This window comes from Plasmodium chabaudi (genome assembly GCF_900002335.3).
Source record: "Plasmodium chabaudi chabaudi strain AS genome assembly, chromosome: 12".
Classification (NCBI taxonomy): domain Eukaryota; phylum Apicomplexa; class Aconoidasida; order Haemosporida; family Plasmodiidae; genus Plasmodium; species Plasmodium chabaudi.
In genome coordinates this window covers 871,229-888,207 of record NC_030112.2, presented here as the reverse complement: position 1 = coordinate 888,207, position 16,979 = coordinate 871,229, and the positions used below count along the sequence as shown (strand labels likewise).

Below are 16,979 nucleotides of genomic sequence, written 5' to 3'. Positions count from 1 at the left end.
AAGCAAAAGTACATCCTCTTTGTTTTATCCCATTTATGAACTCAGTTCGAAATTATTCAAACCATGGATTATTTTTGTTATACATTACACCACCGAATTTTTGGTCTCTTTCAATTCTCTCCTTTTCAGCGGCTGCCTCAGCTTCTTCTGCTTTTTTGGCTGCCTTTAAAATAAGATCATCAAAAAGTTGACTAATATCCAAATTATTGACATCAAATAAATCCTTTTCTGTTTTTGATAAATTTGTCATTATCTCTCCTAACTGTTTCAAAGCATATGCTCTTTTTAATCGAGTATTAATATCTACACCTTCATCACGTACTAACTTCTGTGCTACTTCTTTAGTTGTTGATTCTATATCCCATAAAACAAGTGAAAGTATATTTTTTATTATTGAACCAAATGTTTTTGTTTGATATTCTTCTCTTAAAGCTTCTTTTTCTAATTTTTTTTTTTCAGGATCTTCTGCTTCTTCTTTAGTTTTATCCTTACTATTTAATTTAGTATCATTTCCTCCAAAAAGATAATCAGAAATATTAAATCCATAATGTACATCACCAGTTCCTTCAAAATCATTTGGGTCCAATTCCTTATCTTCTAAATTTTGGGCCGTACTTGGTCCTTCCCCAGCATCGTCAATTTTGTCGTCTTCTCTTTTTTCATTTTTTCCTTCTTTTTCATCATCATCATCACTGCTTGCTTTTTTTTCCTTTTTTTTTTTTTCTTCTTTTTCGTCTTTTTCTGAATTGAGTTTATCATAATAGGAAGCTACTTGTCGCATTGTTACAAATGTGCTGATCATTGATTTGGCTACTCCGAATTGATTTTGTATAGATCTAGTATATGCCTTAGCATTTGGTAAAGCTGCACCAATACCCCCAAAAGTTGTTACTTCTGCTATATATGCAGATGCAACATTATTATATACCCAACCAATAGATTCTAATATAGAACTTGAAAAATAAGAACCCATTGATTTTTTAAGTTCATTTTCCATTTTGGTAGCCCAAGCTGTTTCATCTTCCATATACAATTTTAATTTATCTCGTAAAAGTAAAGCCAATTTTACTTCTCTTTGTTTCTGCTCTAAATCTATTTCTTTTTTAATTACATTTCGAACAGCATGTATATCTTCAATAGAGTCTGAACTGTTATATATCATTTGAATATAATATGCAATTCTTAAAGTACCTATATAATCTTTTAATTCTTCAGAACTGTATAATAAAACAAATAATACAGAAGGATCTAACATAAACATTCCATTAGTTGCATTTAAACCCATTCGATCATATTCTTCTCTCTTTTCTTCATCACTTAATACTTGATATGCTTCATTTATTTTTTGAAATTTTAATTTTGCTTCCTCATCATTAGGGTTTTTATCTGGATGGTATTTCAATGCTAATTTATAATAATTCATTTTTATAGTTTTTTGTGATGCATTTGGATTTACTTCTAATATATCATAATATGTAGTATCAACACATACACGCATATCATCATCTCTTTGTCGACTATGACCTCTATGGGATGAATTACGCGGATTCATAGAACCACTTCCTTTTTTCTTTTGTCTTGAATATGCTTCATATGTCAAACTATCATGCAGTACCCTTTGGGCTTCGGCATCTAAACGATAACCAGTTTTGTATTCATTGCAATATCCTGATTTATCTCCATAAGAAAATAGCGAATTTATTCCCCAAGTGCTCAAAAAATCGTTACCTTCTTTCGATTCTTCTGCAGTATTTTTTTTTGGTGCTTTACCTTTATCGCTTTTTTTGTTTGGACTTTCATTTCGCATGTTTGCACTGTCGCTTCTTTTGTTTACATTTTCATTTCGCCTACTTGCACTATCGCTTCTTTTGTTTACATTTTCACTTCGCCTACTTGCACTATCGGTTCTTTTGTTTAAACTTTCGCTTCGCCTACTTGCACTATCGCTTCTTTTGTTTAAACTTTCACTTCGCCTACTTGCACTATCGCTTTTTTTGTTTACATTTTCACTTATTCTGTGTGTACTATCACCTCTTCTACTTGGACTATAATTTACATTTGGTGTTTTTTTTCTGCATGTCCCATCATTTATGTTCATACTTTTATATGTGGCAGTGCTAGATTTCCTACGTGGTGAGGTATAAGTAAGTATATCTTCATATTCATCTGGAATAGAAGCTAAACTTTGTTGAATGAGATGTCGTTTTTGTTGCTCTCGTTCTTCTTTTGTCAAATAATATCCCAATTTATAATCATAGGTACCATAGTTATCATCATCTGAATCATCCGAATCGTTTGAATCATTCAAATTATTCGGGTTATTTGAATTATTCATATCATCTGAGTCATCTGAATCAGTATTCAAATTTAAAAACACCTTTTTATGAGGCTTTGAAATTGGTGGCGAAACAGGGGGTTCTTCTATGTTTGTGGAAAATATCGGGCTCAGATTTGATGTAACATTTGATGCAATATTTGCGCTTAATTGACTTATACCATTTGATACCCAATTTCCCAATTCATTAATTCCCCAATTCGACATTTTTTTTGCAAATATAAATTAATATACGGATATATCAACACAAATTAATTATTTTTTTTTAAACCCTTTAAAAGGTGTTACTCAATATGAAAATATTCCAAATTGTATATATAAAAACAAAACATAAAATATATAGTTATATAGATTATGTTACTCTTCAATGTGCTATTATTATTGACATTTTTTGTTACTTGTTACTGATCTGTTTTGGCTTTCATTCCTATTCTGCTAGCCATTATAAAAAATAGCTATTTATTTATGTTAATATTTTTTTTTCCAACTTAATTTCACTTGTTTTAAAAATTAAAAGCGTAATAAACAAACTCACAATAAGTCTTATTTTTTTATTTCCAAAAGCAATAAATTAAATAAACATGATATCACTTCAAGAATGCGTTAAACATAAAAATTATTTATTTATCTTATATTTTAATTATATGGCTTATTCAGGTAATACTTTTTAGGAAATAGCTATACTTTGACTTTTCTATGCGTCTAAATAAAAATTTTTTTTTTTTTTTTATTCTTATACAACTATTCTTAGATATTTTATATACATAAATACATACCTTTAAACTATGTAGGATGAGTATATAAAGAATACCTTTATACTTATTGTAATAAAAATAAGTCAAAAATAGTTTATTATTTTAAATCATTTAATAATAATAAAAAAAATAAGCCAATTGTTCAATAAGCATCAATGAATATTTAATTATTTATATACATATTTTTTGATGCTATTTTAAATATATTATAATATTTGCTTCAAAAAATTTAAAAAAATAATAATAAAATAAATGGAAAAAATATATAAAAAGAAACGAAAAAAAGCAACTAAGCATAGTAAAAATTAATTAAAATTTTTTATTAAATAAAATCGTCGCAATATATTGGATTAATAAATGGGCATTAAAAAATAATAAAATAAAAGCAAAAAAATTGTAAAAAAAATTTTTTTTAAATATAAAAATTAAAGGGAAAAAATAAGAAGATTATATACGCTCATTTTTTATTTATTTTTACTTTGTTTTTATAAATATTCAAAAATCTATGCAAATATATTTTTGCGATTATTGCATATTGAATATTATATATTGCTTGTTGTATATTATACTAATTGATCACAATTAAATAAATGAATAAACAATAAATATATACTAAAATGCTTATTTTCTATTTTAAGAGGATAAAGATATAGTCATGTTGTTTCAGCTTGAGACCTGCATGTCTAATATATGTTTATTTGTATATATATTTATTATGTAAACATGCAATCTGAATTTTGTTTTGCAATATGGGCTTTTGGCTTATATGCTTAATAGTGGTTATACAAAATGCTTGCCTATTTTTAACATCATATAAATAAAAAAATACAATATGTTTTTTATTATTTATAATATATCCAAAAATCGTTATGACTATTTTATACACAACAAATGATTTATATGTCAACGTAGGAAAAATGGGGAAAAGATGCTTCATCATATTTAATTTCCAAATATGTATATTCTCTAATATTTTTTTATAAAAATATAATTTTAAAAACATTTAAATAATGTCTTTGCACATCCCCACAAAGTTAATTATAGTAAAAAGATTATAAAATAAATAAAAAAAATAATTACAATTATATTTATTATGAACTTGTAAGGTTAACATAAAAACCACACATATATATAATGCATTAAAAATTCCGAAAAAATTCAAAAAAAGTCAAAAAAAAAATAGTAGAGACAAAAGAAAATACTACTACAATATTTGTATTATTATTTTTTAGCTGAACTACCCCATTATAATAATATGAATGCTTCGATTGTTTATTTTTGTGCTTACTACACTTATTACGACTGTTCAGTAATTATATGTGTGCGTTTATTTATTTATCGTACTATGGATAGACTTCTCGATTTGAATATTCTGTTTTTTACTTTCGTTGTCAAGTGTTATGTTATTAAGGCTTGTTAAAATTACGATTTTTAATTTCTTTCACTGTCTCAGTTTTAAATATGAGAATATTATAGCACCTTTTGAAATAGTGCCATTCTGCTACTACTAATTGCGGAATGAGCAATTTCCTTTTTTTCCTTATTGTTAAAATTTGATATTGGCAACTCACCAATTGGTGAATTATTTTGTTCATAATTATTTTTGTTATATTTTCTTATATGTCCATTTTAAACGTGGTGATAAAATGGCTACTTATACATTTTTTGGTGACTAATTTTGATTTTAATTGGTTTTATTTCATTGTGACATTTTTATAACTGATCAATCGTTTATATTTGTTTATAAAAGTTTAAAATATTGTCTCTCTTTTATAATGTCCACACGAATTTTCTTTCGAACTATTATTAACGTACATGTAATTTTTCTGACCTGTTCATGCTTTAAATTCGTCTTTTTCCAATTGTGTGCATTAAAAGGCGAATTATATTCATTATTATGAATTTGTCAGAATGTTTTTTTAATTTCTCCTATCTGTTCAGATGAATTATTTCGCACTTTTTTTTCCATCATAATTATATGCTTCGCTAAAAGATCTATGCTTATTGTAGAATGAATTTTTTTCTAAACCTTGTTCATTTATTTGATAAATTTCTGTTACAGGTTTACTTTTTAAATTATATCTTTCTGAACTTATTTTGGAATATCCGTCTGTTTTTTTCGAATAATTTTCTTCGCTATCTATAATTTTTTTTGTTCTGAACGAGTCAGGTGAAATTGAATTTTTTTTTTTTAGATCGCTATTTTCAATATCAAGGGTTTCTTTTTTATGGGTGCGTGGGCTAATGGAAATATTTTTATTGTCTTCACAAAGCTTTCTGTTCAAATTGATTGAAAGACTTTGGCTTTTCTCGTATTTGCGTGTTTCATTGGGATATTTTTTAAGAGAATAATTATGATAGCTATTTGGTGAGTTGGTATTTTGTCGAGTATTATAATTCATTTTTGTGTCATTGCTGTTGGTACTGTTAATAGAATTATTATTCAACGTTTTAAAAAGGAATTCGTTAATTTTTAAATAGTTTTTATTTAATATTTTTAATTTATTATGATAATTATATGTTTCTTTTTTCCAAAAGTTACATTCATTTTTTAATTTAGAAATATCATTTTTTAACTGTTCAATAATATTTTTATTTTTTTTGTCTTCCATTATTTTTTCTTCTACAATTTCATGTAGTAGATTTCTTAAAAGATTATGCTTTTCATTATCAGTTTTTTTATCTGTTATATTTATAATTTGATTATTATCATCATTTGTGCATAAAACAAATATTGACGAATTGTTTCGAATGTTTACTTTGTCATTTATGCCTTTAATATTGTCTTTTTCTGAACTGTGCATGTCACTTTTTTGTGAGCACTTGGAATATACACTATCTAGTTCTGTATCTTGAAATTGTTCTTCATTTTTAGCACTCGTTTTTTTATTACTATTATTACTATCATTATTTGTAGCAGACGTATGAGTATTATCTTTACTTTTTATATTTTTAAAAAATGCGTCTCGGGTTTCCAAATTGACATAAAATAGTTGTTTCCTTTTGCTTTTGATTTTTTTGCATTCGCTTGCCATAGTGAGAGTAGAACTGGTAAGCTACAAAAGTGGGAAAAAACAAAAAATGGAAAAAAAGAAAACAAAAAATTATATAATTAACACACTTCAGCATATGCATAACGAATATTATGTTATTTTTTTGTTTATACACTTTTTTGACTTAGTGTAGGATTAAAACAAAAAATCAGACAAACCCCACATGTTTTTTGTATATAGTTAAATAAGACTTTACATAAAACACTTTGTCGTTTGTCTGATTCATCCAAGTTTCCCATCTACAAAATAAATAAATAAATGATATTGTAAGTGCCCATATTTGGCAATGCACCAATTTGAAGATACACACAAAACGATATGACTAAGGTAAGCTTTGAAAGTAACACCTGCATTTTTCGGAGCATTTTATTAAGAGAAGAAAGAGATGAATTTAAAACTCGAGCAGATGTTTTATCATTTGTATTTCCTCCTTTATATTCATATTTATTTATATTTTTATTTGTATTATATTCTTCCCTTTCACATCCAACCAAATCAACCAAAGTTAAAACACCATAATAATCCTTAACTGTTTTTACATTATTAGAAATAGTGGGTTCAGAAATGTTGACAAAAAATTGAATAATAGCATGGGATCTACTAGACCTAAAAAATAAAAATGAAAACCGAAACTTGCATATGTTTTAAAATATAAATTCACATATATTTTTATAAGTATAACATTTTGTGGCTATTTTTAAGTAACCTCATGTTTTGAGAGGTGGCCTCGACATTTCTCAACATACATGCAGCATCAATCATTTTTTTGGCAGCTTCATAACTTTTTATATTCACAACTTTATATGAATATTTAATAGTTTTCAAATAATATTCCTCTGTGTAAAATTCGATGTTTTTTTCATTTTGATATGACATAAGATCTACTAACGTATCCCCCAAAATTTCGTATATACTTAAATATATAGAATATTTTGCATATTTTTTTTTATTACATATTTTATATAAATGATAAACAAAATAATAAATTATACCATATTCTTTTTCAGATCCAAATAATGTATATGTTTTGCCACTCCCTGTTTGACCATAAGTTATTATTGTTTCTTTATATCCTCTACATACACTATTAACTATTTCATGTCCCCCTATTTCATTAAATATCATTTCATTATTATCGTTCTCATCAAATACTAAATCAAAGTTATATTTTTCAATTTCAAAATCTTTTTTAAAATATAATGCAGTCCTATCTTTCGGGTCTGTCTGTAAAGTTAGTTCTTCATTCTGTTCTAACTTTCGAATCCTTACTACGACATTTTCAAGCTTTTTCCCTTTTTGCTCGTCTACCTTTATCTCGTATTTTATGTCCTTCAAGTTTTGTTTTCCTACACATGTATATGTACAAGAAAAAATGGAAAATGAAAAAAAATTATCTTTCAAAAAAGGTGAACTACTCTACTGCTTTCTCCACACACGTCAGCACAAATGAATAATAACCCTGACCAAATTGGATGCTCTATTTTTGCTCTATTTTTTGAATGCATATATTTCACTACTTTCGAAATATTCACTACGTTAGAAATATTCACTACTAAATGCGTGCCTGCCTAGGTATCCACATTTTAAATGCTATTATTACAAAAGTTAAAATATATTTTCTCTTTTTTCGTCTAACTTAATTCCTCTCTTATCAACCCAAGTGATTCACTGTATGCCCTTTTGTGCATTTCAGCCATAAACCGGTGCTTTAAATGGTGGATAAATATGCTTCCCTAATTTTTTCGAAAAATCGTTAACATGTATCTATTATCTATATATTGCATACAGCTTATGCATGCACTTTCTAATGGCCCTAATTCAAGCCATATATGTGAGCGCTATGCTTTTAGACGATATTGCAAAGCCTTCAAATTTGTTTCTATCAAGTTTGTTTTGTTAAAGATGATGCGATGAAAGCATGACAAAAGTATAGCGAAAGAATGCATGCATTTATTAGGCACTTCCCTACTCACATTGACATATAAATCGAAACATGATATATACTTACAAAGATTTTCTCAATATTTTTTATAAACAATTAAAATAAGTAGATAAACTTATTTGTGTGTAGATATTTTGTTAACATTTATTATATGCCTATACAATTTTATTTTCCAATTTTTTCCAATTTTTTTTCCAAATTTTTTTCCCGTTTCCCCCTCTCGCGTATTTGCCACGGCATAAAAATATGCACATCATTTTATTCAACTACATGTAATACTAATAAAAAAATTAGAAAAAAAAAAAAAAAAAAAAATACGAAAAAAATATATAAAAAATTGGAAACCTATTTATATCATTACATTGGGAGTATTTATTTTAATTTTTTTTGAAATTTTAAATTTAAATTGGCTCTCCAAGAAGGAATAATAAAAATAGCATCATACATACTGAGCCAGCTTCGAGCTAAGCAGTCAAAAAGAATTAATATATTTTTTTTCAACTATATGGATGGATTGATAGGCTTTGTATTTTTGTAGAGGAGGGTTTGTTCGGAATGGAAGGGGTAGATATGTCAAATCAGCCAGGGGACCCCCCCGAAAATTTAAGTAGCTTTCCTAAATCATTAGAAATAAAACAGATAGACGAAAATGCCATAAACACATTATCATTAGATTTTACAGAATGGTATCAAGACTTTTTAAATTATACAAATTATTTTTTTATTGAAAATAAAAATAATATAGACATTTTTTTTGAAGTAAAAGAATCTTTAAAATGTTCAAACCTTTCATTAACCCAATTATTAAAAAATATAAATTTGTTATCACATGTCATATATTTCCAAAACTTGAACGAACAAAATTTATTAACATCTAATGATATAGAATATATACATAATATATTATATAAAAATGAAAATAATTATTCTACCACCTATACAATTGTTTATAATTGTATAATATTTTTAACTGAAGTAATAAGATTAAGTTCTCATAGTGGTACAAAGATCTTTGCATATCATCAAATTTATAGATCCTATCACGTAGTTCAAAAACTGTTATTTAAAAAGTATTTACATACCAATTCGAATATAAAAAATTCTGAAAATTTTTATGTCTTAAAAAGGAATGAAGCAATATTTATTGAAAATATGATCATATTAAATATTATTCATATGCTAAATAGTGATAATAAATTATTAAAAATGATGGGATTATATTTATGTCATATATTTATTAATTTGGTTTCTCAATGTAATTATATTATTAATTTTATATTAACTATTATATTTCAGCAAATACACTATGATGAATATACAGTTGCCTTTTCTCTTTTAATCGATCTAGTTCCATACTTATCACATGATGTTTTATATTATGTAATAAAAAAAGTATATAATCACATCTTGTTAAGACCTACACATGTAGGCAAAACAATGGAATCAAAAAAGAATAAAGACAATGCTCAAACAAATTTAAACAAGCCAATCAAATTAAATATACATAATATAGAAATTGCCAAACAGATAGCAACCAATCTATTTTCCTACACAGCATGTTTATTTTTAGGGCGTATTGCAATTATTTTAAATGAGCTAACTCCATATGTTAGTTATTTTTTATTTAAACAATTCTGGAACATAATAAATAAGTTTATATATTTAGAATATACTAGTCCTATTGAAGAAAATGTTGTAAATATAATAGATACTTATTTTTATAGTACTACAATATTAAGTATAAAAAATTTATATTTATTTAATTTACAAATCATAATTTTAAAATTATTGTTAAATATATCACACACACATTTAATGACAAAAAGAAAAATAAAATTTTTTACTTTTCGAAGCATACTATTTTTATTAAAAAAAAAAAAAATTATTCCATATATAAGTAATAAATATTTCTTACCTGAAAATAAGCAATTCTTTAAAACAAATTATTTTTATTTTATTTATTTTACATTTATATTGACCATCAAAAATAATGAAATAATTCGATGGTTTAATTCGTTGGATTTAAATGATGAACCTACTAAATTCATGTTTATTCAAATCATTTATGAAATATCTACTATTCAAAATTGTCTACATCTTTCAAAAGGAAACAAAACAAACGACAACCAATGTGTTCCATCCTCTCATTCGAGCAATCATAACTTTGATCAAACATTTTTTGACAATTGCTCTAGCAATATACATGATATTTACTTTGATAATTTTGTTAATCGATTTTTGACCTTAGTGAAGGGCTACTCATTCGAAGGGGAAGACAAAACAAAAGAATCCTCGACTAATAATTACATAACCCTAGGAAAGAAAATGCGAAATAAAACGAAACGTGACACTATAAATGATTTACCTCCTAACATAATAGACCGTATGAACGAGGTGAAAAATAGCAACTCAGTTAAAAAAAATGAAAAGGGAAAACAATTTCCTGACCACCCAGAAAAAGGCAAATTTAATTTTACTATAAATTTAAGTGATGAAGATAAAAATAATTCAAACGATAATTTAAAAAATGAAATTGGACAAAATGATAGAAATATTATAAAACAGTATAATGAAACAAGTCTAGATATAGAAAAACAAATTGATACCTTTTTTGAAAATTTAACGAAACTAGCTAAAGAGAATGAACAAAAAAAACAATTAACTATAAAAGAGCTAGACATTAATTTAGTTATAAAAAAAAATACTAAAAAAAAAAAAAAAAATGAAGAAAAAACTGAAGAACAAAAAAAAAAAAAAAAAAAAAAATCAGAAGAAAAAACTAGCTACCCTTCTAACCTCATCATAAATCAACCACAAATTGAAGGAAACAAAAATGCTCAACCTATTTCACCATGTAGTGATATAAAAAGTGATGGACATACAAATGAAGAGATAAGCTCCATCGATAGTTCAATAAGCAAAAGCAGTTCAATAAGTGAAATAAGTAATAACATAAATAGTGCATCCGATAATGAAATGAATACCACACCAAATACCATTTTTATAAATAAAAAAAATTGTGAGACTATTGAAAATTATTTTATATATTATTGTTTATATTTATTAAAAAAAAATAAAATAAAGCTAGGAAATTTAATTCGTAAGGATAGTCTAAATCGTCATCATATTTTTTCGAATGAATATTTACAATTTAAACACGTTATGAAAAATAGAAAAGTTGAAAAGACAGTAGAATATGATAACCTTGAAGAAAATTTAAGTGATACTTCATGTCCTAGTAAAGGAAAAGCAAACAATCCATATATCCCAAACGACTTAACTTTAAAAAGAATTTTGTTTATCAAGATTTTGTTTTTTTTATATAAGCATAGTAAATCTATATTACTAAAACTGCATATATTAAAGTGCTTAGTAATTTTATCAAAATATATAATATTCAAAGATGACGCTAAAAATATCGTTACAATATTTAACAATCTTTTTATATTTTTAAATATTGTAAATTCAAGTGAATCGAAAAATAATTGTATTCAAAATTTTATGATTGACAAACATACTAGCCATAGCAATAGTTTATATACACAACATTTAAAAAAAACAAATAGAAAAAAAAACGATGAAATATATCATGATAATATTGATAATTATCAACGTATTCAAAATAAATATAGCAATGATTTTATTTACACCTCTGGGACTTCTAATCTTTACAATACTGATTTGTCTATGGATATGCCTAACATAAATGGAAATAATTTTGAATATATTTTAAATGAACTTAAAAATGATATAAATATTTCTATACCTTCTGAAAATTTTAATTTTTATGACCATTATAAAGAGAATATACCCAAAAGTTTGATCTACACATTTTTAATAGATATTATATGTAAATTAAAAAATAGCAAGAGTAGCCCTATTTTTAAATTAATTTTTCATAACCTTTATAGTAATAAATTTATTCAAGCTTTTGATATATTTTTTATTTTAAAAAAAGAACATATTATGGAAATTTTAAAGGATCCATTTTTTTATTTAGTAGAACAGAGAGAAAAATCAGATATTAACAATAGCAATATGCTTGGTGAAAAAAAGCAAAGCAATGACATATATTTTATAAAAACAAATACTTTTTATAAAACATTTCATTTGTTCCAATTTGAGAAAACTAATTTTAGAAATGTAAAGTTGCTTTTTTATTTTTCCTTTTTCAATTTTCATAAAGACAAAGATATTATGCACGAAATGCGAAAAAAAACAATTATATTTTTAACCATTTTAAATAATATATTCTCTTTTGATAATACACACACAAAAAAAAAATTATGTACAAGTCAGGTAAATTCATTAAACCCAGAATCGAAAAATTATAAAACACAAAATGAAATAGATACAAAAAATTCATTACGAAAGCTGAAATCATTTGCTACGTCAATTTCTGATAACAATAGTGTCAACGATATCGAAGTTAATATAACTGATAAAATTTCATGTGAAAATGATAATTATATGAACGAGTCAGGCAGTGGTATAACAACATGGGGAAGCTCAGCTAGCTATTCGTCTATTCCATATTCTGAAATATATTCATCATATTCTTCTTCCGATGAAAAATCCGAAAATTATGATGACATATATTCCATTTCATCCATTTCAAATAAGTCCCTTAAAAATAGATTGGTAAAAAATTACAAGAACTTGGAGAATACCGAGAAATTAAATTCGGAAGATTATATAAAAATAAACAATTTAAAAAATGATCAAAATAGTGATATTAGCTACTGCTCTCATTTTTACCTGTACAAGATAGGAATTCTTTGTATACGTGCTGGATATTTTAAGTATGGTTATAAAATATTTGAGAAATTATACTTTTTAGTAAATAATAGAGATATTAAATTATGGTTTAAAGCTTTGGAAAATTATGCCAAATTTTATTATATAAAAAGAAAAGGTGAACATGATAATAATAAATTGTCATATTTATTAAGACCTATAAAATTTTTAGAAAATTCTGAACAGTTCATAAAAAGTATATATAAATTTAAAGATAACTTTTTCCATCTAGCTATTTTTTTAAAAATCCAAATAAATATATATAAAGCAATTGACAATTTGCTAACCCTTGTAAATGATATAAAAGATGAAATAAATTTTACTTTAAATTATTTTTTTTATAATATAGACAAACTTATTTCGTCATTAAAAGATATAATGATAACTATATTAATTATATTAAACATTAAATATTTATTTTCAACTCTATCAAAAAAAATACTAGGTATATATATTGTTTTAGTCAAATCGTTATTTTTGATCTCCCTATTTTTAAAACATAAGATTGTACCCTATTTATTTTTAAGCCCATCATTTTTAATAAATACATTCACTAATCGAGAATTAAAGCAAAACAAAGAATGTGACGAAAAAGGAGAAAACGAAGAAAAAGACAACAATGAAGAAAAAGAAGACAAAACAAATAAAAGGATATGCAAAAATTGTGATGAAGAAAGTGATACAAGCAGTATGTGTAATATAGATGATATGGATAATTATGAACAAGACAGGTCAAATATGGTAATTAATTCAATTCATAATTTTATACGATTTTATATTCATAAGAAAAAGGAAAAAAATATTAGAAAAAAAATATTCTCAAAAGAATTAAAAAATGCAGAAGGAAAACCATTTAATGATGTTTTTGATTACATAATGGCTATGTGGGATTTAAGAGCATTCGAATTTTTTTTTTATGAACATATTCAAAATTTGAGAGAGATTTACGATAATTTATTTAAAGATGGAATAATAAATAAGAACAAAATTATAACATTTATAAAAATATATTTAACAGTTATATATAAAATTAATTATCCAACTCCTCCCATATTCTTATCATCCCAACTTATACCATTTGTGGAAAGTTCAACATATATTTACAGATCGGTAAGTGTGCAATAGCATATATGTATGTACCCCCTATTCATAATTGTTTAATCTCATTTTTCTTCAATTTACACTTTTTATAGAATACGGGCAAAAAAACCCATGAAATCGAATCGATGAAGTGCATTGGTCAACTCGTAGGATCAAAGGTAAAAAAAGTTTAAAAAATAAGTTTATGTTTTTATTATCACATTAACATGCATAAAAAATATGACTGTTCATGTTAATTCAACACATGCTCACACACTTTTTTTTTTCATCCTTCCTAAGAGTGCCGCAATATCCAGTTTCCATTATTGTAACATTAAACTTGTTTTTAAAAGTAATATAATAAAGGAGACAAATGTAAAGAGCCGAGGCACCAAGGTGATATATACAGTTCATATGAAAATAGAAGATGATGATTTGAAATATTTCAATATATTTTTAACTCCCCTTGATAAAAAAAAAAACCTGATTGGTCAGGCAAAAGCAACCGTTTTTTTTTTTAAATACATTTAATATTTTTAATTTCATTAAAAGCTAGCTAAACAAGTACATATGTACATGTACATTTATATAACCTTATAAGGTAGTAGATCTATATATTAATTTTGTTTATATTATAAATAAAATGAAATTATTCTTTTCTTTTCCATTATTTTCAATTTTATTGTTGTAATTTTTTGTTCTTTCATAATATTTATGTAAATATAAACAATTTTCACAAATATATCTAATAGCTTACACACACATATGTATAAAGCATATGCTTACATGGCTGTTGATAAAAAAAAGCTGTTTCATATTTCTATGAACATAAATACTTGGCTTATTTAACTTTTTCACACTTGCTACATTTGTAAATTGTATATATATAAGATTATAAAAATAAGTTAAACATTTTATTATTTTTTTAAATAAATAAGATTAAAATAAAAGTATATTCACTCTAACAATAAAAATTCTTACTCATGTAAAAAGCAACAAATGCTACAATGAAAAAAAAAAAAAAAAAAAAAAAAAAAAAATTGACAAAAAAATACGTGTGTAAAATATCGCGATAAAATAATGATATATTTTTTAGATAAGTGAAAGGAAAATATATAACTACCAAAGTAGGTAATAAAAATGTAGCAAACTAAAAAACATTGAAAAATAAAAAATATTTTTTTGAGAAAATACTCTTGGCATATTTTATATCCTTTTTGGAAGTATAAGCATTTTCCATTTTATTTTCATAATTTTGACATAAAGGAGGCAGTAAAAAAACGGAAAAGAAAACAGATATAGATATTCAAAATATGCAAAGTTTACACACGATAAAAATGTATGCATGTTTTAACTAGTTAGAAATTGTAATAACTATTATTACAACGGAAGTAAAAATAAAACATGTGAATGAAATAAAAATTATAATTATTGTCTTGTAGAAAACAAATGATTACACAATTATTTGTATACTACTGTTTTTAATTAATAAAAATATTCCCACAAATTTTAGTCAAATAAAATAGAGATCAAAATTTCAAGATATTTCATAAATTTCCAAGCCAAATATGGAGGATAGCAAAGAAACACAACAAAAAGAAAAACGAAAAAAAAAAAAAAAAAATAAAATTTATAAAATAAATAATAGTCAGTATAATGAAGAAAACCAAATTGTTATCAATGGTCTGAGTAGTTGTAGTTCGTTTGGCAACATTATAAATGATGGAGAAAGAAATGAAAATGAAAAATGTAAAAATAAAAATGCCATGGTAAGTCTAGAACTTCCAATCATTTCAGAGAAGAAAGAAAATGAAAAAACAAGTTTAAATATAAACATTAAAAGACTAAATATGAAAAGATTAAGTACTGTAAGAAATAAGAAAGGATTGCAAAGTGGTCGAAGTACAGGAAGTACAAACAGTAAAAGAAAAGACGGAAAACTTGAAGCTGTCATAAATAAATGTAATGAAATATATAAAAATAAATTATATGTTAGCGATTATATATATGTATTAGATCGATTAAATATCGAAAAAAATAAGATTACTCATATAATTAATGCAGCAGGATATGAATGTAAAAATATGTTTGAAGATATATATCAATATAAAACATATTATTTAAAGGACGATATATATGATGATATTTATTTTGTTTTATTAGATTCTTTTTATTTTATTAAAACTGTTTTAGAACAAAATCAAGAGAATAAAATTCTTATACATTGTAACAAAGGTATATCAAGATCAATAATAATTATTATATTCTTTCTTATGAACGAATTAAATATAGATTATTTTAATGCTTTTAAAATGGTTAAGAAAAAAAGAAAGCTAGCAAATCCAAACATGAATTTGATAACACAGTTACTAACCATGTTTAATCAAAAGAAGGAAATAACAACGCTTATACAGTGTGACCATAACAATAGCAATACCAATTCAATCCTAGACAAGCCCAAAGAAATTGAAGAAAACCATGAAACTTATTACAACCTTAACCTGTTTAGAATTGATGCTATAAACGATAATGCAATACCAACCTACATAAATAGAATAACAAATAAAACAAATCCAAATACTATAATTACATTAGATAAAAGATTTAATTATATATTTACAATAAATTTTAAAGAATATTTTTTATTACGATTTCAAGAGGAGTTTGAACAAAAGTATATACAGATATATAATCATTTTATTCTTATCTTTAATAATTTTTTTAATCACCCTTGTGAAAATACAAATAATTCTATTATTAGGACCGATATTATTGAATTTTTACAAAAACATATAATTAATGTCAAAGTGCTTGATACAGTTTCCGACTTAGATCAGCATTATTTAAATTTACAAAATTTTTTTAAAACTTAAAAATGTTTACCTTTCTCATTTATTCTCTTTCATAAATCAGTGTCGTAACTTATTTTTCGTTTTACAATTTTCAACAATTTCATTTAAATTGTAAATCGACCAAACATAGGCATACACATGTGCTGTGCATATAATTTCCATTTT

The 16,979-nt window shown here is 24.7% G+C and overlaps 4 protein-coding genes across 4 annotated transcripts; 2 read left to right on the top strand and 2 right to left on the bottom strand.

Annotated features, from left to right (window-relative positions):
- Window positions 1-52: 52 nt before the first annotated feature.
- On the bottom strand, window positions 53-2,542 carry PCHAS_1224800 (DnaJ protein, putative; the record flags this gene model as incomplete). The annotated part of the gene is made up of 1 exon (XM_731710.2): window positions 53-2,542. One exon carries the CDS (start codon window positions 2,540-2,542, stop codon window positions 53-55), a length of 2,490 nt encoding a protein of 829 aa, XP_736803.2.
- A 2,494-nt stretch (window positions 2,543-5,036) lies between these two features.
- Window positions 5,037-7,831, bottom strand: PCHAS_1224700 (kinesin-like protein, putative; the record flags this gene model as incomplete). Its single annotated transcript, XM_016798914.1, has 5 exons — window positions 5,037-6,146; window positions 6,257-6,382; window positions 6,491-6,749; window positions 6,850-7,537; window positions 7,780-7,831. 5 exons carry the CDS (start codon window positions 7,829-7,831, stop codon window positions 5,037-5,039), a joined length of 2,235 nt encoding a protein of 744 aa, XP_016654271.1.
- Window positions 7,832-8,640: 809 nt separating this feature from the next.
- PCHAS_1224600 (conserved Plasmodium protein, unknown function) lies at window positions 8,641-14,493 on the top strand (the record flags this gene model as incomplete). The annotated part of the gene is made up of 3 exons (XM_016798913.1): window positions 8,641-13,992; window positions 14,076-14,141; window positions 14,263-14,493. The coding sequence occupies 3 exons, from the start codon at window positions 8,641-8,643 to the stop codon at window positions 14,491-14,493; spliced, it is 5,649 nt and encodes a 1,882-aa protein (XP_016654270.1).
- Window positions 14,494-15,530: 1,037 nt separating this feature from the next.
- Window positions 15,531-16,835, top strand: PCHAS_1224500 (protein tyrosine phosphatase, putative; the record flags this gene model as incomplete). The annotated part of the gene is made up of 1 exon (XM_016798912.1): window positions 15,531-16,835. The coding sequence occupies one exon, from the start codon at window positions 15,531-15,533 to the stop codon at window positions 16,833-16,835; it is 1,305 nt and encodes a 434-aa protein (XP_016654269.1).
- Window positions 16,836-16,979: the final 144 nt, after the last annotated feature.